The sequence below is a fragment of the Nesoenas mayeri genome (genome assembly GCF_963082525.1).
Source record: "Nesoenas mayeri genome assembly, chromosome: 2".
NCBI lineage: Eukaryota > Metazoa > Chordata > Aves > Columbiformes > Columbidae > Nesoenas > Nesoenas mayeri.
Genome location: NC_137543.1, coordinates 143,639,327 through 143,661,826, shown reverse-complemented (window position 1 = coordinate 143,661,826; position 22,500 = coordinate 143,639,327). Strand labels below are relative to the sequence as shown.

The 22,500-nt window shown below is 36.9% G+C and overlaps 1 protein-coding gene across 1 annotated transcript in view; it reads right to left on the bottom strand.

Moving 5' to 3' along the window:
* The window catches only part of PLXDC2 (plexin domain containing 2), a gene marked incomplete at both ends in the record, with an annotated part of 263,909 nt that overhangs the window by 135,596 nt on the left and 105,813 nt on the right, over positions 1–22,500 (bottom strand). The window contains one exon of the mRNA XM_080338898.1: positions 8,530–8,741. Within this exon, the coding sequence (XP_080195024.1) occupies positions 8,530–8,741 (212 nt within the window). The remainder of the gene's footprint in view (positions 1–8,529; positions 8,742–22,500) is intronic.

Below are 22,500 nucleotides of genomic sequence, written 5' to 3'. Positions count from 1 at the left end.
CAAACATGAAAGATTTTCAGAGTGGCATGAAGTAATTCATCAATGTCAGCCAGATTCCTACAGCTTTGAAAATCTATCCCCAAGGACTGGTGTTATCCAAACTGGAATTATGTGGCTTAGCGTAACAACTTTTTACTTACCTACTGAAATTACCCTGCACTAACGACTCAGTAATATATTCATCCTCGCTCCCTGCTCCAAACCAGCTATGCACAATTTGATGTGTGCTGTTATATTAGCTAGGGCTGTTGTTTTGCATGGGTTCAAATGAGCATTGTCCTCAGCTTTTTGCATGACTGGATCAATACAAGTCTTCCTTAGAAGGGTATTCCAGGGTGCACGTGGTGAAGAGGGTCAAAATGAAAGTGACTGGAAATAAAAGACCTTCCCAGTTTTCACAGTCACACTAATATTCAGTTTTCACCAGCTGAAACTATTTTCAGCCAACTTCTGCAAGCAAGGGCTGAGGCATATATGACTGAAATAATGACTTCAGAAAGAATGTACAAGGTCTGTTGATACCGCTCGTAGCTCTTTTCAGTGATGAGTTCAGGGATTCTGGAATAATTGTAATGTGCTTTAGGAACTTGGAGATGAAGAGGGATATGGAAATGTAAAATTTTATCATAAAGAAAATTCAAAGGCAGATTCCATTAAATTCTGAATCCCCCGTCTCCTTTCTTGCTATAAAAATTCATTATCAGCAGCATATTAAATTAAATGCCTTGTGTGCCAACATAGCTAAGCATGTGGAAATGAAGTCAGGATTACCACAGAGAACTGTGAATTCCCTTACTTAGGAGTGGAAAAACTTGGTTTTACTTTCTCCTCACTCCCCCCTCCCAGGTTTAAAAGACATAGAGAATGAATCTCACCTTCAGTCTTTACCTTTTTCATCTATATTTGTGTTATTAGTAGAATCATCTCCCCTTGAGTTTAGATTAAGAATAATGGAAAAGTTGACAGGTTCATTACTACAACACTTCTTGCAGAGCTGGTAATGAATTCGGTCCAGCTGAAGATTGCAGCAAGACCCAGTACAAGTGCCAAGATTACCTCAGTTTAAGTAAGCAATGCAGTTTTGGGCACCTAATAATAAGAAAGACTTTGAGGTACTAGAGACAGTGCATAGCAGGGCAGCGAAGCTGGTGAGGGGCCTGGAGCACAAGTCTGATGAGGAGCGGTTGAGGGGGCTGGGGCTGTTTAGCCTGGAGAAAAGGAGGCTGAGAGGAGACCTTATCACCATCTACAGCTGCCTGAAAGGAGGTTGTAGTGAGCTGGGTGTTGGCCTCTTATCCCGAACAGCAAGTGATAGGAAAAGAGGAAATGGCCCCAAGTTGCATCAGGGAAGGCTTAAATTGGATATTAGAAAAAATATCTTCACAGAGAGGGTTGTCAGGCATTCGAATTGGTGGAGTCACCATCCCTGGAGGTGTTTAAAAGGCATTTAAATGAGGTTCTTAGGGACATGGTATAGTGCTAGAGTTAGGTTATGGTTGGACTTTATGATCCTGAGGATCTATTTCAACTGAAATGATTTAAAAAAAAAAAAATTAAATACAAAAAGATATGAGTCTTTTGTCTAGTTTACCATTGTGCAACTGAAAGCTTGAAAGAAAACAAGACAGTGATTGATCACTCTACTGAGCAGATAGTGTGACATCACTAGTGGAAAACTCAGCTGGAAAAGTGGAAAAAAAAGTCAGTAAATTAATGATTGTCCCAGATTCTAATTCTAGTTGCAGGTGACATACTGTTTGAAATAATTTAGTAAGAGGAGATGACTAGGATGTTTCGTGTCTGAATTGTTCTGTTTCCAGATAAATTCACTTTCGGACTCTCCTTTATCACTATTAAAAAGCAGAATAATAGTGAATTTAGCAGTAATTAACAGAAATTTGAATTTGACTTAGGATGTCATTTGAAGCAGCTTGCTTTTTGTGACAGTTCAAACACTTTCCCTAACATCATATGAAGAAGTGAGGAACATTTTTTTTTCCACTTGACACTGCTTGAAAAGAGATATGATTTTTCTGAAAATAAATTACGTTCTCCATCTCCATCATCTCCAAAGCAATGAAGTAATTTTCTGAAATAAACTCTTGAGGAGTGTGAATAAAAAACATTTTAAAATAGCAATAATAACCTTTTCAGATAAGAGAGTAATGAAAGTTGTTTAAAACTACCACAAGAAAATCCTATACATCTTAGCCTTAATTACTATATCATTTAAGAAAAATTTTAGTTCTCTTACAACAAAAGTATCACATCAAAATATTCTGCCACATACAAAAGCAAAAGATATATTCACAATGTCACACCTCCTTCAACTGTAAAACCACATTTTTTAGGCACAGTGGTTTGGGCCCTGTAAATGTCAGTAAGCTTCATCTATACTAAAGGACCAAAGGTTAATCAGAAATTGTGAAAAAATATTTGCAAGTCTACTGCAGGAGCCCAGAGTTTCCTTCCCTCTCTCAAATGAATCCTTCATACACACCAAAAATCACATAACGTATTAATAATTAACTGTGAACAAGAAAAAAAATATACTTCCTTAAAATTAAGAATAAATGCAACTTTTGTTATAGTAAAGGTCTTGCAATTAGATCAGGTGAGCTGCAGGCACGTTATTAAAATAGTTAAAGTGCATTTCTTCATTCAGCACTTAAAATTATCTTAAAACAAAATTTGCCATTTCCCTTATTTAAGCTCAGTAATACAGTCTATGATCTGTTCCCAAAGTGAATCAATGTTAGAAAATAGGCATCAAAGATAAAACCGATTGTCTCTTTTGTTTTTCAAGTGTTTGTTTTGTTTGAGTTTGTTTGTTTGTTTTGTTTTCCCACATGGCTTTTTGCAAATACAGATTTCAGAATAGCAGTACTGCTCTTTTGATCCCTAAAGAATCAGTGAACTCCAGTGACAAATCTGTGTTCTACAAAGCTTTGTTCCTCCTCAGTTGTAAGTTTTAATCTAATAAAAATTAAAAACCTAAAATCTGGTTAAACATTTGTACTGAATATGCATTGATTTGATACTTTATAATCCACTTTAAAATGTGACTATGTATTAAAAATGAGTTCTGTCATGATGCAGAGATCAATAGCATCTCTGTTTTTACGACACTGAATGAATATATCAAAATGTCATCCATGGAATTCATTCTTGCATTGCCAAGGATCTCCAAAAGAGAAAGGAAGTTATAAACACTATTTAAGCAAAATTTTTGAATGATAAATTCAAAAGATAAACAAGCCAGCAACTCTACACAGATAATTAAAGGCTCTAAGAGATGGCAAGTCAGGAAACAGAGTTTAGAAGTAAAGCATGTCTCTCTCACAGGTCGGGATGAGGAAAGAAAACAGAAATACTTGTTAAACTTACATCTTAATACATATTTTTTCTTAAATGCAGAACATTTTTCTTAGTAACTTAGAGGGACTGTGGTTTTAGAATGCAGTATAAGCAACACTGCTATTTATTCCTAAATCTTTCAAATATAACTGGCATTAAAGCATTTGGTTTAAAAAAAGAAAAGAAAAAATAAGAATAGACAGAGGCAGGCTTGGCCAAACTGACAGCTCACTGTGCGACTGCGATGTTGTTTAGTTTTGAGGCTTCAGTTATGAATGGAGAAGTTTTTCCACTTTTAATACAGTCCATTAGAGCTGTAATCGCAGGACTGCCTTATCATTTGTCCAGCTGAGTGAAATTTAATCTTAACCATTATTTTTTTTTTCCCTTGCTCAGATTTGCAGTAAGAACACAGCAGTGGACACGCTGACACTGCTGTCAGTAGACGAGAGTAATTGCTCTCGAATCCCAAGAGCTGTAAAACTCAATCCCTTCTGTTGTTTTTGCCAGTCAGAATCACACATCTTCACTTCCATGACTGACTGGGACTGATAAGGTAGAAGTCTTTTTCTGGGCAGAAACTCTGGGAGAAAATACAAAATTCAGCAGAAGATTGTTGCCAGTAGGAAATCCACCAGCAGTGTTCTGATAGGGGCAAGACGCTTCCTGGGTCTAAACTACAGGAATTGCTAAAATTTACATTTCCATCAGCATCTAGAGAAACTAAAGAAAGGACAGAAAAGGAAGAAGGGTGTCTTCAGTTAGCAACAAGTCTGTTTTGGTTAAAAGAAATACACAGCGGGAGATATCAGTGAGATCCACAGGAATAAATGAATCACTTCACTACCTAAAAAATAAATCTGTTTTGTACTGAAATAGCCACAATTTCCTATGTTCACAAGTAGTATGTTAGGAGAAGTGAAGAAAGTAAGATACAGCATGTTAGGCATGCTCAGTCAAATCAAACTTGGCTGTTTCTTGCTTGGAACAGGATCTTTTCCTGTCATACAGTTGCAATCATTCATTCTCTTCTAAAACTTTATGTGGAAAATTATGTTTTTCTCACTCTTTTCATAGGGCAAAGCAATAAAACCTTACTGTCAGCAAGGCTGCAGTCAGCTCAAGCTTGACTATGATTTAATCTATTATGTTATTGCTGGATTTCTTTTTTAATATTGGAAGTTTGTGAAAGACTGTTGTTTTGATATAGGATCTCTATACAGTGGCAACAAATTCAAAAGTAATTCATATGTCCCAAAGTTATTTTGCAAAGTTTGTCATCTTCTGCTAACACCAATACAAGCTATATATTAGAGACTGTTCCATTTCAATTTCTCTGTATTTTATTTTTCAGTGTCGTACTGTTCAGTGGGAATTAGCAGTCACAAGGATCAGGGACAGAAAATAGTGAAGCAAAGGACCAAGCAAGTTGCCTAGAAATCTTCCATAAAGCTTGCAGCTGGAGCTGCTTTACAGAAGATCTGGGATAAAGAGACAAAAATTATAAATACAAAAGCAGAGTCACCTCTGTACAGAGCTCTACATAGCCATAATCATAGGATATCACTTCAAAAACTGTTCACATGTCAAACTGTGGTAAAATTATCATTCAGCATCTACATAATGCACAATTATATACTAATGCATTATTAAGCCTTTTCCAGTGCTCAGTGGCCACGTCTACATTAGCAAGCACTGTGGCAAAATAGTATGTATTTGTGGATACCTTAGGGGTGGATACTAGGGACTTAACATTCATACTAGATTAATTTTGGAGATCAGTTTCTTCTCCAGTAAATGCAAAAGAGCAACAGGCAACAAGAACCTCTGCTACCCACGTTCATTATCTTTACATTTGCAGTGCTCCAGGGATTAACAGAAGGGTCAGTCATGCCATGACCATGAATCTGAGTTTAACAATATTAATACATGTAAAGTCATTTGCTTAATAACAGAGAATTATTATAGTGCATACATTTCTTTTATATATGTGAAGAAAGGTAGGTAGTATGTTTATCCTATTTTTCTCCTTTCTTGAAAGAAGACTTGCCCAACTAGATATATTCATTAAGATGTATTTTCATACTCATTGCTTTTTCAAGGACTTAAAGTGTTTGCAGCAACAAATTTCACCCTACACATTGCCTTTGCTAGGCTCTATTAATTCTAAATAAAAGGTGCTTCTGAATGTCCTGAGCACAATAAACAAACAATAAATGTGGGTTTTTACTGCCACAACTGCCACACCACAAAATTCCTATTCTCCAGCAACACAATGGGCCTTGGAGGTCATCTTCTCCATCCCAAGGTTCCGCTCATTTCTGAAGGTCCTGCACATCAAATAACTATAGCCACTACTTCAGTTAGTCTCTGCAATGCAGTTCAACTTCCACAGAGTCCAGTTGAAGAGAACATCTTTATTCAAAAAAACACCTGAATATGTCCATCATTTTGTATGAGTTCTGTCCCAAATCACACTGCTAAATAACTAGAGGAAGCAAAACAGCACTGCGCAGAGCAACAGCAAATGTCCTGGAGTCTCTAGTGGCTGTACCACTCCAGCTCTTGGACCAGAGAGACAGCACCTCTAAATAGAATTTGGCCATTATAATCTTCCCTATATACTGGAGCAGGTCCATCCTGGCTACTGCAAAGATGTGATTAACTGATTTACAATGCACTTTCTATGGCTGTCCATGAAGACCTGAACTTCATGTTCCACTCAAGTGGATCTTAAAATAGCCTCTGCATGATGAGAGACCCAGGATGATGCTACTGTGAAGGTACAAAACTCCCAGTAATTCCAACTGAAAAGTTTCATTAGCTGAAAATATAAAGAAAAGCCAGTGGAACTAAGCTATGCTCCACCACGCAGGTTGATTTAATTATTTTCCACATTATTATTGCATAGATGTGATAATACTGGAAATATTTAGACTGATTTTTAAATTGTGTGCAGAAATTTCTGCATACCACCTTCTCTTTTGTCCTTGTTTGTTTCTTTGGTTTCTTGGTGGTTTTTGCCTTTTTTTTTTTTTTTTTTTTTTGGTGGGGTGCTGGAGAGGTGTTTTGTTTTTTTTTTTTAAAGCTGGGTAAAAGTAGCCTCATCATTATAAAGAAGAACAGAAAATAATATCAAGTGAAAATTAAAGATATGCTCATTACTGTTAGCCTTCCAGCAAAAGACATCTTCCACATTTGCATAACAAGTCTACAAAATATTTTAGAAAGGAAAAGCATCTGCAATGGAGAAATGTTGTAATTCTGTAGTGTCATTAAATATGAGTGGCAGGTAGCACCCATTGTCTGGATTTTCTTCAACAAGAACTGCAACATGCACAGGGTTTCAAAAAATCAATACGCTCTCCAGCATCACCGCTAAGCTCCCAAGCTGCAGAAGACTTTGCGACATTTGGATTCTTTCGCTGTGAATATGTGTTGTAAGCTTTACCTCCTCTACAAAGCTGGGCATCAAGGGTTTTTTCTGTAAAATGCCTGTGTGTTGCAGTAGGGATTTACAACAGAATCCGATAACGTGTAAAACCACAACTTGGTTATCTTATTGTGCCGAGAAGAGTTTAGAAAAAGAGAGGGCCGTGACAGAACACAAAACCTGAATTCAATAAACTAAGGGTGATATATTTTTGAGGTTAAGACACCATAAGAACATTAATCAGACAGGAAAGTTGTCCCTGGAAAAACACTGTTCTACAGATGTCCATTTGCAAGCATTCATTTTTTTTCCTGAATGTTGACAGATATGAGTGTTAGAGGGGAAGCTCTGGCCCATTTTGCTTCATAAGAGCTTGCAACTCAACCAAATGGAGATACTGCATGGGGATCTACTGGTAAGCCATGGAAACATCAGCTACACAAATATGCTTGTAACATCTTCCACTTCACCTGCTAAAATAATTCGAAGAAGGATCAATCTGTGTCATGTCTTAGTGAACTGCTACAAGCATAGCCAGATGGGGAATACAGGCAGCAAAAAGACAAATAATAACATGAACATACAATGCAAAATTGTGATTTACCAACTAGCAATTTCCATGTTTACGAAAGAAGAAACATAATTAGCACTGTGCAACTGAGAATCTTAAAAAACAGCAAATGCAAAACATATCTCTCGGAAAGCATTGTTATTTTTCGACTCGTGCTGCAGAGACACCATTGTCTCTAAAGATGGGTTGTATATTGCTTTGCTTTTGTTATTGTGTAAGATAACAACTCAAAATCTGAAAACTGTTTTGTTTGTCTGAGAATGAGCTCCTCAGACCTGAAAAATAAATGGCACTGTTGCTGTGGAAGCAGAATATTTTGACTGAAAATATTAAGTGAAACTTATTCCAAGCTGTATTTTATTGGAAACCAGGATGTAGATTTTATTAATAGGAAATCCCAAACCTAATACTTAAATCAATAAAAATATAATAATTATAATATTAACACTTGCTTCCTGTGTATAAATACAAAATAAATTCTCCCTACAGTACTTGAAACTGAGAGCAACTTTATAGACAGAACTGGTGCCTACTTGGATTTACATTATGTCAATATGAGGGTAATCTGGGAGCCAAAGTTTTTTAAACAAGCAATCAAAAGTTGAATTAAGCCATAAAACAGGGAGAGAACATCCCAAGATTTCATTTAGGTAGATTTGATCCATGTTATTATTCTCTGGAAAATCAACAATCAAAATTATGGACAAATTCTTTTAATGACCAACCTGGAATTCTTTCCAGTTTCTTATGTCTCCAGGGCCATTTCATTTCCTCCTTCATATTTGGCTATCACTCTACATAAAGACCAGGAAAAATCCCACAAATTGAGAAGTTTATGCAAACTTTTAATAAATAATTAATTTTTTTTAATACTAACTCATTTCCCAGTTCTCCAGCAAGAACTTCAAAAATGCTCAACTTCCCATAACTGTTTTCCAGCAGAGATACAGACATCCTCAAGACACTCTCTTCAAAAGTCAGACAGGACAGGGTCCAGACCCTGTTTTGTGCTGGTTTCCATGTGCTGACATGATCACAAATACAGACCATGAAGTTCTCTTCCTCTGCCAATGTTCATGCACACTGAAATAAATGTCTTAATTTTTTACTAACCCTCGATCAAAGATAAAAAACTGAATTAAAAAAAATAGATAGAATTAAATTCTACCTCAATCTGGGTGGTGTTGTCATGTGCCTCTTCAAGCAGCAGGTCTGTGAAACCCCCTGGCTCAGAGGAATCCTGCCCCATGCTGGCTCTGTTGGTGTCGACTGATTTGAGAGACTCTGAGTGCCTTCTCCACCTGTGGCTGCTTACATGTGAATCCACTTGCACATTTTCCTCCACTCGAGGGAAGCTCTGAACAACGTCATAAAACACAACTGTTTGACAGGAAAAAAAAAAAAGAAGATGATAAGTGAGTGGAACTTTGAATTACTAATCATAACTGAAAACTCAAAAATAGTATTATAATATTTCAATTTTATGTTTTGAACCAATCCATAGCTCAGCCAATTATCTCTCTGATAAAGCCTCTACAGCAGCATAAGATTTTAAAAGAAGAGACAGCATATTATACTTCCACGAAATTCAAGAATTTTGACTAAGTTTTATAGACTCCTCTAAACATCCAAAATGTTTTACTGTCCTGCTTATTTTATGTATGGGAAAAGATTTCCCTGTAATCTTTGTAAGTATGCTACTTGCTTACCCATAAATGCCACTTTTCAAAATAAAAGAAATCTATGGAAAAAAAAAAGTTAATATAGCAAAACGAAGAAGAGGCAGAGAAACACTGGCAGGGGCTGAGCTTTTGCTACTGATCTTGTGTGGAAAGAGCTTGGAAGCCATGGTGCAAGGCAGCCGAATAAACATTATGAGAGGCATGAAATTCCCATAAACATCTGTTCCAGTGTAAAAATAAAGCTTCCCCATTGTGTACGTGATAAATGCAAATGACGTGTGAAGTCTGCAGACACCTACTATATCCCCTGCAGAGGGTGAGCAGTTGAGTGGTATGTTTTACATATTCTTTTTGTCTTTTATTCATGTTCATTCACAACCTTTTCACGCTAGTAAAACCATCATCAAGACAAACTCATAAACTCTTCAGGAGTTTCAATTTTGCCCAATCCAAAAGTCAGTGAAAGTATTTTTGTTAATTTATTTCAATTAACACCTTTAAGGGGGGGTAGAGTAATTTTGCAAACTTTACACTGAAAATCAGATATGCTTTTCATACTGTCTTTAGGTCTAAAAGGAGAAGTGGAGGGGTTCTCTGTGCTTTCCATATAGGGGATATTGTTCAAAAAACAGAACTGCGAGATTCCAAATGAAGTCTCAAGAGAAGTGGCCAAGTAAAATGAAAATACTGAAAGGTTAGACATCATTTTTACCAATATTTCCATTATTCTGTTTGGCAGAAACTTCTGACCAAAAGAAGGCACCACTTCTAAGCCCTTACTAAGCATTGCATACGTTGTCTAGATACACAAGAGATGGAAAAAATAGAAAAATATCTGTCAAAGGTTTAAATAAGAATTAAGATTTTACTGCACCATAGCAAGAACAGGTACAGGCATCATGGATATAGGAGAATCTGGCAGACATTGTTCTTGACAGACCAGAAAGAATTACGGTACAGAAAAAAAATCTCTAATATGATTTAGGTTCTTTGTGATTCCACTTTTCTATCAATTTCCCCCACATCTACTAAACTTATTTCCTAAGCTATTTGATCATGGTCAACTACACTGAATTTAATGTGAGCCAAAGGTGCTCTGTCATCTAGAAAAATCAGAATTTAACAAAGATGCAAAATAAACAATCTTAGGCCATAACTGTGCTCAGACCCCAAATAATCAGATTTCTTTTAATTGGTGACTTTTTGAAACCTGTTTCCTTGTGTTTCTTAAAAGCCTTAGAACACTTGTCTTCAACAAATTGCCACTGCACTCCTTCTTGTATCAGGCAATCAGCTGCCAGATGCAGAGGGACAGCTCAGCAGATGAACTGACTTATTCCTCCCTGGTCCTTATCAAAATCCATTCAAAGCTGCCCTCTCTGCTTCAGCTTGGAGGCACTCACCATGGAGTTACGGGGATAGGGCATCAGAAAGCTGACAGGCACAGCAGCCTTCTCAGATACAATTGCGGAGAGGCACTTTCTGCCTGTGATACACGATGCCTGAGGCTGGATCCATGGAGACAGTGTTTGTCCTCCCACCCAAGCCATGTCTGCAGCTCTAAGACACCTCAGCGCCTGCTGTGGGGCACGGGGAGCATCAGATACCTATAAACAGGGGTCACAGTGCAATAGCTATGTGTCTGCAGGACCTCGCTCCCTTCTTCTCAAGCATCTTCCCTTGCTGCCCTTTGTGAGGTAAAAACAGAGAGGTAAAAAACATATTTACCCTCGTTTTGCACTCCCATTGCAGCCTGCTCTTTTTCTGGTCAACAATCAACATGTTGAGGCAGGCACCAAAATTAGAAAATAGAAAATGTGAAAGTTAGGGGAGAGTCTTAAATCCTATTCACCTCAGGCTGAGCCTTCTCTCTAAAGAAAAGCAATTATACTTTTTATATATCCTGAAGAGAAACTAATGTGGTTTCTAAGCTTTAAGGTGTTGTAACATAAACTGCTTTTTAAAATAATAATAATATAGTGCTGGAGAAAAAAAGGAGATATGAACATTCAGGTATTTCTACTGGCTTGAAAATTCAAACACTTTTCTTCTTCATAATAATCTTTTATAGTATAATTGCATCACGGCATCTGCAAAATTTGGCATGGGCCATTCCCTGTTAGAGAAGCCTTTGATGTTGCCAATGCACAACTTTTATCCTGTTTCAACTGTTCTAATTATGTGATTTTTCGCTTGAAATGGAAAATGTTCTAAACCATGTTGTTACTGCCATTACACTGATAAATATTACTTTAAAGGTACAAGCTACACTGACACAAGGAAGCTTTATAAGCATCTAACTGTATTCACAATGCCTTATATCTTTCTAAATTTAATAGCAGCAAGAATTAAAAGCATGAACTGATAATGTTTTCATGTGCTGGGAAGGAGGAGATATTTCATGTGATGTTTTTCTTTTTTTACCATTATCTGTGAAAGCTTTTACCAATGTTACCACTACACTAGTTAACTGTCCTAAACTGGCAGAATACTGAAGCTTCAATGTGAGAGAAAATCTGCATGTGTTCTAAGGGAATAAAGAGAGAAATTCACTGTAGGCTTCCTCCTTCCTTAAACCTTTTCCTTAAGCTACTGGGGATGGAGAGAGAGAGATGATGGGCTTAGCCAGACCAGATCTGATCCAGTGTGGTATCTCTGGTTTATCCTAAAAGGTCTCTAATGCTGGGAAAGGGACAAACAAGGAGAGATAATTTAATTTTCAAGTTCTAAACTCAAGCAGCTCATGAAGGAAAAACATTCAGAGACATACAATTCCAATACTTTACAAGTTAGAACTATTTCATGTTTCTGGTTGAAATCCCTGTGTAGATAATAAACTACATAAAAGGCTTTTTTAGAGGAAATGTACCAAAGTATTATATTCTTATCTTCTAGATCTCTGAGCTTGCACCTAATTAACACTGAAGGAGAAGATGTCATTCAAATCAATTGGAAAGCGGCCAAATGCTGTAATATCTGATTAATAATAAAATCATAATATTGGAAAACATAAATGAGTAGTAACTTGTTCAGCCTGTATAAGCAGAGGCTCAGAACTACAAGCAGCCTTCAAATCATTTAAAATTTGAATTACAGCTTTCAGCTGATATTTTTATGTCCAAAACACAAGAGTGTTATATATAGGTCTGCCACCAGCATGCAAATACCTCAGAGTGAAGGTCTGCAGAGTGATATTGTACTGCAATATTTTGGAAGCAGTGAAAACAGACTACAGGACTTTCCAATGAATATGTAATTGAGCTGGTGTTTTGGTCTGATCTTTCAGCTCTTGTCCTTGAAGTTTTCATAAAAATTAGCAATGAAAATCATTATGTCTGCAGCTCCTTTCCCCCTTGGGTTAAGTAAAAATTTAAAATTTCAACTCTGTGTTGAATAAAGCTAGAAAGGCAGTAGGGTGGGGGTGAGGGAAACAAATCTATAAAAAGCTTTCATTCCTCTGCGATGATCTGGAGTTAATGACTGGCTGTTGGTAAGTTCAGAAACTCCGGTCTAGTTGGCCAGTTCAGCCCTTTGTTGTCAATATTATTGATCAGAATTACCACCAAATGCTTTCAGGTTATAGGGACATGATTTACACAAACTCGAAGGACCTATGCAGAATATTTAGAGAGGAAACTGGGGAAGGGGAATAGCTGAAATTTACACACAGGCTTACTTCTGCTCACATCTAAGACACGTGCTTTAAATTTCCTTCTTACATGCTCACAGCTAAAAGACATTTAAAAGATTTTGGCATCAATTGCCTAAACCACCATATACCCAGATAATATTTTTTTTTACTAACTTAGCTTGCATTTTAACTATTAGTGAAAAAGTTTTTAAACTGTATTAAGCTAACCTGATGGAGGACATACCAAAACCTGTGCCTTCTTGTACATCAACACCTGACCTTTGAAGTGACTCTTCTAGTCTAAGGTTTTTGGCAGGAAGATGTGTGTCCTGTGCTACAGAAATACACAGAACTTCTTAACAGATATCATTAACATAAATCAATGCTGAAAGTGGACAACAACTGAATACACAGAGAAGTTTGTCTACTTCAATATTCTGAATTATGCAAGCAGCTCTTACAGATTAGAAATGTGGATTGGGCTATATAAGAAAGATTTGCAGAAAGGGAAGATGCCACCTGACTATGGCAAGGGCATAGGTTCTCTGCTTTGCCAAGTCTGCACTCAAACAAAAAGAGGAAAATTCTAAGTAAATAAAATAAAATTGAAACAGCAGAGCTTGACAATTAAGACAACTTTGATTTAGTAGGGAAATCTGGTTTGCATAAAGCTTTATTTAGGATTAGGATCTAGCTCACATTTTACAAGTAAAAGAAACATTGAAATTTTTATGGACAGCAATATAATTGAAAAAGAAAGGAAGTGTATTTTGAAACAAAAAAGCCAAATAGGTAAATTATCTACCACTCATTCAACTGCGGTGGTTATTTTGTTTGTTTTGTTTGTTTGTTTTTTCCTTTTTCTATGAGGTCAAAGAGAGGTTTGTGGAATGTTTCAGCACATTAGAATTTCAGACCTGGATTTCTAAAAAACACGTGTTAATTACATTTCATGATTGCACATATTTAGGCCAACTCTGCAATTTGACTAATTTCATAACTGCATCATAATCAACAAGACTTTTTTTTGAAGTCCCAGAAATACATATTGAAACCTCCATTTAACAGATTGCTTGTGAGAGATAGTATCATCTTTCTAAATCTGCCAGAGCCCAAATACCAGCAAAATCAAATTTATTCATCAAGGAACTGAAAATGCCATGATGCTCTTTTAATTTAAGTAACTTTCTACAGCCCGTTTCACGAATCTTTATTTCTTCTATGACCATTTTATTAGTAAAGATGAGAAACCAGAAAATGTTGGTGGAAGATATGAATACTGGACCCATGAAGTGACAGATTCTTCAAAACATAAATGTTCCTTTAACGGATTCTCCAAGTAGAGTGCTCATATAATGAATGCCCAGTATCGCAGTGAAATCAATCATGCTTCTCATAAGAAGAATTTCCAGTTTAAATTATCTCTGCCTATGAACAGCTCAACACTACAGAGCCTTTATTTTCTGCTGCACGTCATTCATGGGACTAGGACCATTTCAATTTTTCTGACCTTAATTTTGGAAAGAAATAACAGATATGCTTGACTTTCAATATGCCCATGGTAATGATAGGATAAATGTCTTCGCAAACTTACAAATTACATGATTTGTAAAAACTGTCAATTAACACACATGCAGCTGTGGCAGTTTCTATCATGATTTTAAAAACAACAAAAGACCACAACCTGACAATTTCTTTTTAAAGCATGGCTGAGACTCCTAAAATAATGTTATGTGTGAGAATGATACTTATGATGATTGTATTTTCACCAAACAGGGGATGCAAATGGAGTCAGAGGTTAACAATAACAAAATACTGAGTGATAGATTATGATCACAGTTCTGAAAGTACTGCTGTTGAATTGTATGCTCAGAACAGCAAATAATGTCTAAAATGATAACACCACCTTGATAAATGTTTCTCTTGCAATTACACAACAGCTACTAAGACTCACTTCTAATGCAGAGTTAGTATCAATAATAGTAGGTACTATGGCAGGGAAGAAACATAACTGGTAATTTCCTTACATATGCATTTTATCAACAATATAAATTCAGAATTTTCCATTTGCAACCTCCTTCTGTTCAATAATTATTTTTCACTACTGTAAGTGGTCCCAAAGTGCATATTACCACACTTCCAGAAATTTATCTTTGTCACAACTACAACTGCTGGGGAGGAGGGGCTGGGGTTTATTGTCTGATTTACTTTCATTTTGAAATTATTTATGTAATTGTACTCCTAAATTAAAATTGTTAAAGTCAGGAGCCTGAGTCCACTGGTAACAATGTCATAACTTTAATTAGTGAACATCAGTACTTGGGAATTATGGTCTAATTCTTGTTTCATACATACTCTCCAGATACATAACCACAATAATTTACGTGCATGTTGAATTTATGAGCCATCTGATTTATTATGTATTATGGATTAGTTTTGCTACTCTTCCTGCTAGTTCCACTTGGGGACAAGGACTGAAGTTTATTGCAGAACAAAAAAACCCCAAACCAAACTCATGCCTCAAAGAAGGCTTGCAGCCTTGAAGATGCTGGGTAATAAGAAGGGAGAGAGTTTTGATCAGTAAACAGTGTTATCAGATATCATTATAAATCTAACTAGTATCAAGATTTTGAGGCCATTATAGTAAGAAGATTTTAAAAGAAAAAAAATGTGTTATCATTTGATGTCCTTAAATTTTTTTACACACACAATCTAGATAGACTGAAGTTGCTTTCACAACTGAGGTTTAAACAGTGACAAGAGTCTAGGTAACCTGGATGGTAACAGAAAGGGAGGGCATAGAACATTTTACACCTATTAGGCTCTTGCATGTCTCATGCACATCTGCAATCCAGAGGCAGAGACCTTTGGTATTGCTTTTGGAACAGAAAAATCACAATTATGTTTACGCTAACAATGCAGAGTATAATCCTTTATTATAACCCTCCACTTTCTGAGATAAGGAGACAAAATCACTTTGAAAAGAAACCACAGAAAAACAAGATGGAATTGATTCTAGTTTAGCCTTTCCTTACAAAAAAACCCTCTAATAGGCTTAGATACCCAGCCATGGCAAATACAATTTGAGTACTACTCAGCATCCCTATTAACAAAAAAAAAAAAGAACAGCCAGAATTCTGTAGTTCTTATTTAATTTAAAACTCCACAAATGTGCTGTTACTGATGTGATATTTTCCAGAGCTTTCAGGTGGATCAGGTCAGAGAGCTGGACCTCAAAGAACACATGAAAAAAGTCAAACTCATACTATTAGTACCTATCTAAACTCAGTACACAATGCACAACTGAAATACTTTCTCCAACTGAAAAATGGGAAAGTAAAGAGTTTTTTTTCTTGTTAAGTGTTGCTTGTCTTAGATGCTGTAACTCCAGTATAGCTTCTCTTTACATACCTTTGGTCTTTGTTATACATACGACCATTTATTAACACTGGCCTTCAACCTCTTTTTTTCAGTTGGTGATCCCTAAAAATTTCCTAGTAGGGTTGTAAATTTAAGCTTACTCAAAGGTATGCTTCCAGGTTCTTGTTTTCCTCTCCTTTCCAGGACACAATCTTGCATTTTAAAAGGGAATCCTGACTCTCCTAATCTCACCTGACTAGCAGAAAAGAGGTGCTTCCTGAGACAGTGAACAGTGCTGGGATTCTTTCTTCCAGATTTTTACCTTCAGCTCCCCATATTCAGCATGATTAACATCACTTAATGTTTGCACACTGTACAAATAGGTTTCATATCCACATTGCCAGTAGCACTTCTAACAATCATCAGCAATGCACATACCAAGTGTACTTAGGTGAATATTTATCACATACCAAGCTTCCACATAAAGCAAAGGGAAGAATATTTATAATGTTCTTATGTTCCTGGCACACAACTCAAAATGTTCATAGTTCTATTTTCTTGTGGATTATCAAACTACAGAACAGAAAAACAGGAGGTTAACATTGTTTTAAATCATCTGAGGTTTTCTGATTAACCATTGTAGCAATAGTGTCAAAATGTTCATTCATGTATAATTTATGTATCTTCTGTCCAGACTTCACTATATCACAAATTCTTGCTAAACCACAAAATTATTTGTGTAAAAAGTAGCAAAAAACCAAAGAATTCAACAAAAAATTGTCCTGCTAAGAGAAATGGTGTTCTCACCATAATATTCTATTTATATGCAAATTCATGCTTTTCCAACCTAGATTCAAAGGTTTTCCAGAGAATACTAATACCAACTGTACATTATTTAAAGGCATTGGAGAAAAGTTTAGAAAGGCTTTTTTCTAGTCAATAACTGGATTACAGTACAATTGCCAACATCAGATACTACAATCTCCAATGTTTCCACCCCACAGTTCCAATTTGAAAGCATCTTTCTTTTTCCTGAAGGACACAGCAAACCTGTGCACTAGAACAATCCAAGGATGCCAGCCCCATGGTGGGTCAGCTTCTCCTCTAGATTTAGGCTTAACCAGAACCAGCAAGCAATCCATTCCTCTAGAAGATAGGCACCAATTGTGCACAGATGTATAGATTACAAAAACAGAGTTAAAAAATTAGATGGACAATTTTGCAGTTACATTGTTAGGACTAACTTCTGTTTCTGGGCAGCAGAGAAAAGCATACAAAAATGAAATAGTAATTTATAATTTGAACTGCAGCATATGTTTGGAAGTCCTTTTGCATGACTTGTTGAGGGAGAAGAGAGCAAATATTTGGGATGTGCCAAACTGTGTTAGCTTGGCTAATCTGCACCCTTCCCAGCAGCCAATGGCAAATGAAACTGGTAGAAGGGCTATCTTCATTTTCAGCCCAAGGAAAAAACAGGGGCTGAGAGACACATAAACCCATTGCTTGAAAAACAGATCAGCACATACAGCGCTAGACTTCTTGTGGTCTGCAGAGGCAAAGAGCAGCAATTCCACGGACACCACTCTGGCCAAGACACCATCAATTAGCTCTCCACAGGCCTGTCACTCACGAGTGTTGGAGCAGTATCAGAGGGTAATTGGCTGCCTGGGTAGCCCTGTCAGGCTGACTTTGAGTCATAAGGCATAAGGATCGGTGTTAGCATTCACACCAAAGGCCACTATGCTGGATTTGGTAGCTCAAGCAAAAAGATACAGAGAAGAAAACAAAACTCACATATCAACACGACGGAACTACCTGTACATACGTGTATACACAACATCACCTTCACTGGCACAGATTAATATCTGAGCAACCCAACGCGGTGGAAATAAGAAAGGCAGCATAACACCTCATTGGGTACAACAAACACTGATAGACACACACATCAAAATTTTCTTCTCCTCCCTAATCAGGAGTGCCCAACAGACTGGAATCACCTTGTTAACAAGTTTGTCTACAAAAAGGGACAAACTCTTAAGCCCCTTACTAATTTCTGACTAATTTCTGTGTCAGTAGGCCAAAATACAGCCTAGGTAAAGAGTGCCACCACTCAGAACCCAAACTAACCTGTACACCTTCAAACTAGGAAGATCAGGCAACATAGTCCTGGCACAACTAAACCATGACACATTTTTCCTGCTGTGTCCTCAGTTCCCTCCGACCCGCTTGCAGGAGTAGAAAGGAAGTGGTTTGCGGTATTAGACGTTTCACGGAGCTCAGGATTTGGAAAACTGGAAAAAGAACAAGTAATTGCTGTTGCCCAGAAATGTGTAGCAAGGAATGCAATAGTATCTGACATTATACAAGCTGAAGAAAAAAGCTGCATGACTTTTCTTCCACTGTCCTGTACAGGAAAGTTTTCAGAGATGTCAAAGTTAAAATTTACAACTGTTTGTGGAGCCATAACTTGGGCTTTCCTTCAGCTCAGTGCTAAAATGCATGAAGTAATTTCAAACAGAACTTAAAATTTAAACCCCTTCATTTTCACTATGAATTAAAGAAGGAAATTTAATTTCTTCCTTCATTTTCTGTACATGGTTATGTGGTGGGGTTACATGTTTAGGTCAGCAATGACTGAGAATTACATTAAATATTAGTACTTTAAAATGCTCAAAATGTTTTTGACCTTATTTTCTTGGCTTTACAGAATCACTGAATTATGCTTACTGTGTTTTATTCTTGAGGCTTTTTCCATAGAGATGGGATGGTCAAGAAATTACAATGATAATTTTTTTGAAAGAAGAGCTTGAATCTTGTTTCAGTGTCTCTTCACTCTCAACTCACAATTGCTGTTCAACTTAAATTTCTCTATACATTTACGCAGTTCCATCATTTCTTCAAAAATAATAGCACAAAACTTCTAAAAAAGAAGATCTATTGCCTTTCATTGTTATCCATAGGGTATTTTCAGGGCTTTTGAAAACATAATAATGATTTTAAACAATAAGGGCTCCAACCTGGCCTGATGCAGTCAGTACTGTAGATATGGCCCTCCGTAATGTGAACCACTAGAAAAGTCAGAACCTTTCAACTTTACAGGAAGCACAAAAGAAATGGTGTAGAAATGGTGTAGAAATGGATACAATAAAAGGAAATAAAAATGTACTGTGAAAGCCTGGTTTACTTAATTTTTTATAGTATTTTTGCATAATAGTTCAATGGGTGCTTCACTTTTGCTATCTGTAAGAGGCAGATAATGATACTGGCTTTGTCTGTTAAACATATTCTGTGTTACTGATGACAAGCACTAGATAATAGCTATGTACTATTCTATTACTGAAATACCATTGTTTATTTCTTCCAGACTCTCTTACTGTGCAGGGGCGAACTATTTTCTGTCTTATCAAACAAAGATTAAATTTGTCACTGAAATTAAAATTGGTCTAAATGCCTCCAGCTCCTTTTCAGGAAAAATTCTCATTTTAGCTTCATCAGGAGATCTACTGAGGAAAAACATCATGTTTCTAGCACACTAATGGGAGGAATTTAGAGCAGAGAATGTTCTTAAGCTCTGGCACAAAAATCTGCATTGCTAGACTTGATGTTGGAACAAAAAAAATTAAATAAATGGTACATTAAGGAGGAATTGTTGTAGATATGTATTTAGGGTCAAAGAACAGCTGTATTAAACCAATCAAGAAGCAGAGACATAAAAATAAGAATTAAGCCAGTTAGAGATATGAATGATAGAAAGACATTCTTTGGCAGAAAATAAATAATCCATTTGAAAATTGGCAGAGATACTGGGGAAACAGAAGAGAAAATATTGCATCAATCTTGAAACTTGTCAAAGCAATGAAATTATCTCACAAATGTTTAATTGGACTGCCCGATATATGGAGTATTGAATACTGCCTTTCTGTTCTCCCAAAAGACAGACAAAGCAGTACTGTGGACTGTGCAGATAAAGTGCAGAAAGGACAGTTTTTAATGAACCAAGAAGACTGGAAGGACTCAACTCCTGTAAAGGGGTTTTAGCATTTACAAATAGAGTATGGGCATTTTTTGATTTATAATATATTACGTTTTACACTGTTTACATGCACTTCCATTGCCCCAAAATAAAATGAGGAAACTGCATTGGTCTCATCCACTTTTAACACATGGAACTAACACGGAACTCAGTTATTCAGTTATTTGGATAGACAAATTCTGGGAAAAGATCAAATAAATATGGTGTGGTTTTTTGTTTTTTGTTTTTTGTTTTTTTTTTTAATTACAAATCTTCCAATTCTACCACAACATTCTCAAGAAAAAACATAAACAGCATCACAGAACTCCTGCTGGGGTGGCTTTGCTTGTGTGCCGTGTATGAATGTTTCATCTGTGCATTTTCTTAATGAGGAGGCAGAGACAGATACTGCTGCACTGCAAAGCACATGGTGCCTTGGAAGCCGTGCAGGGATGAGCCAGCTTAAATTACATCATTCTACACTTAGGAAAGGACAGATTTACAACCCTCTCTGCTGTGCCTCGTGCTTTTCTAAGTGGAAGATAGGATGTTATGTAATGTGTGAAGATCATTACACATCGATCATTACATGAAGAGTATGTTATTTCACTTTTCAGAGGGTAAAAAAAAAACAGAGGCAACACACAGAACAAGATGGTTCGGTACATTTCTTAAAAAAAAAAAAAAAAACTCACCAAAAAACGCAAGTGTACTTTAATGCTTTGGAGGGGCTTATTTTCTAAATGAAGCTGAGCTTATAGGAGCTCAAACTTGATAGACTCAGTGACTTAGATGCCTGCAAATGTTGCCCAGTGCATTATGAGAGCTGAAGGGATGGCTCTGTGAGGAAGAGACCTTCACAAGGAAATCTGTTTCCTTCTTGGGTAACCATGATGGTGCAGAGCATTTACACTTCTATTCAGTAACTTGCTCCAGCTGTTGCTCAGGTTCTTTATTATCACTAGTTAGAAGGGAAAATCAAAGAAGAAAGAGGAAAAAAAATGTCTGGAAAAAAAATGTCTGGAGTATAGTGGGTTTTAAAAGGTTTTAGACACAATGACATTTGAATGTTTGCCTCTTCCTGGCTTATTCATCAAAGACAGGATTACTCCACGTACAGGAGGATTTGAGAAAACAAGTCAGCCAAAATGTGGCCTATTTGTTAGACAGAGACTGATAGATCCATAAAATATATTTGAAAAATCACCCCTGTTTCTTCCTGTTCTACCCACTACAGATTTTATTCCTAACAAGCACAGATCAACACTGTCTCAACATGCTATTTTTTTTTCCTTTCCAAAGCACAGTGCCAGCAGTCAGCTGTGATTCCCCATACCCTGTCCTTGAGATTCAATGACAGTAAAGCACTAGCCAGTTGCCCAAAAAGCCATCTTTTACAGCAGTCTCATATTTCTATGTTAATGCATCTTGCTGCCAAGGTTTTAACCCACAGACTGGCTGACAGCCCATCCAGAGCCACAGAAGCCACAGTAAGGTTTGGAAACCAACTCTTTACATCTTGCAACATGGAACTGATTCAACAACAGCTAGACTTCATTCAGTGTTATAAGAGTACAATGCAAAGATTTACCTGATTCCTGGACAGAATATGACCCTAGAAATCATACTGAAATTTCTCAATAATATATTCATAGTGCTTTTGGTTTTGTTCCTCATTAGCTCAATACAGAGAAATAGCATGGCATAAACTCTGCCTCCCTTCCACATACATTCACACTGTCAAACCACTTACATGTCATGCAAATCTCAACCTGGTGAACTTAAATGGGACTTTAATAGTCTCTAGAAGTGCTCATCTTCCACAGGGCTGTCAGTTCCACTTTACTGAGGAGTTAATCTTACATTAATCTGTTTTCTTGCTCAATAGCGATTGCCTTCCTCATCATGTACACCTAATTTAGTCACACAGAGAAACAGCTCGGTCACTACAGATATATCATTCCATGTCTAAATTATAGAGGGATAAATTACCAATTCCTGGATGCCTAGGTGTCCTGGACATGCAACTTCTAAGCTTGGAGAGGCTGGCTCTCCTTATGCAGTATGTCCCACAGACCCATCACTTCCAAACCCACTGCAGTTAACAGGCCTGATCTACGGTATTTTCTCTTCAGACAAATGAGCTACCTAGTAGTAAAGGATGGAGTGAGGCTCAGTCAGTAAAAGACTCTGGCAGACCTTGTGTTCCCACCTTACTAAGAGATAATGGCCACCTTTCTTCCCTGCCTGAGCAGCTCCCTTGCTTCTGCTTTCCAGTTTCAGAAAGCTCATGTTCACTGTGACAGAACTGTCTCTCAAAACACAGAGTAAACTCTTTTTCTTCCTCAGTCAAGGCTAGTGACAGTCACAGAATCACAGAATAGGCCCCATGGGTTTTCTGAACTGTCCATCCTGCTCCCTCTTTTTTCCTCCAACTAGTCTTCAATAATTTCC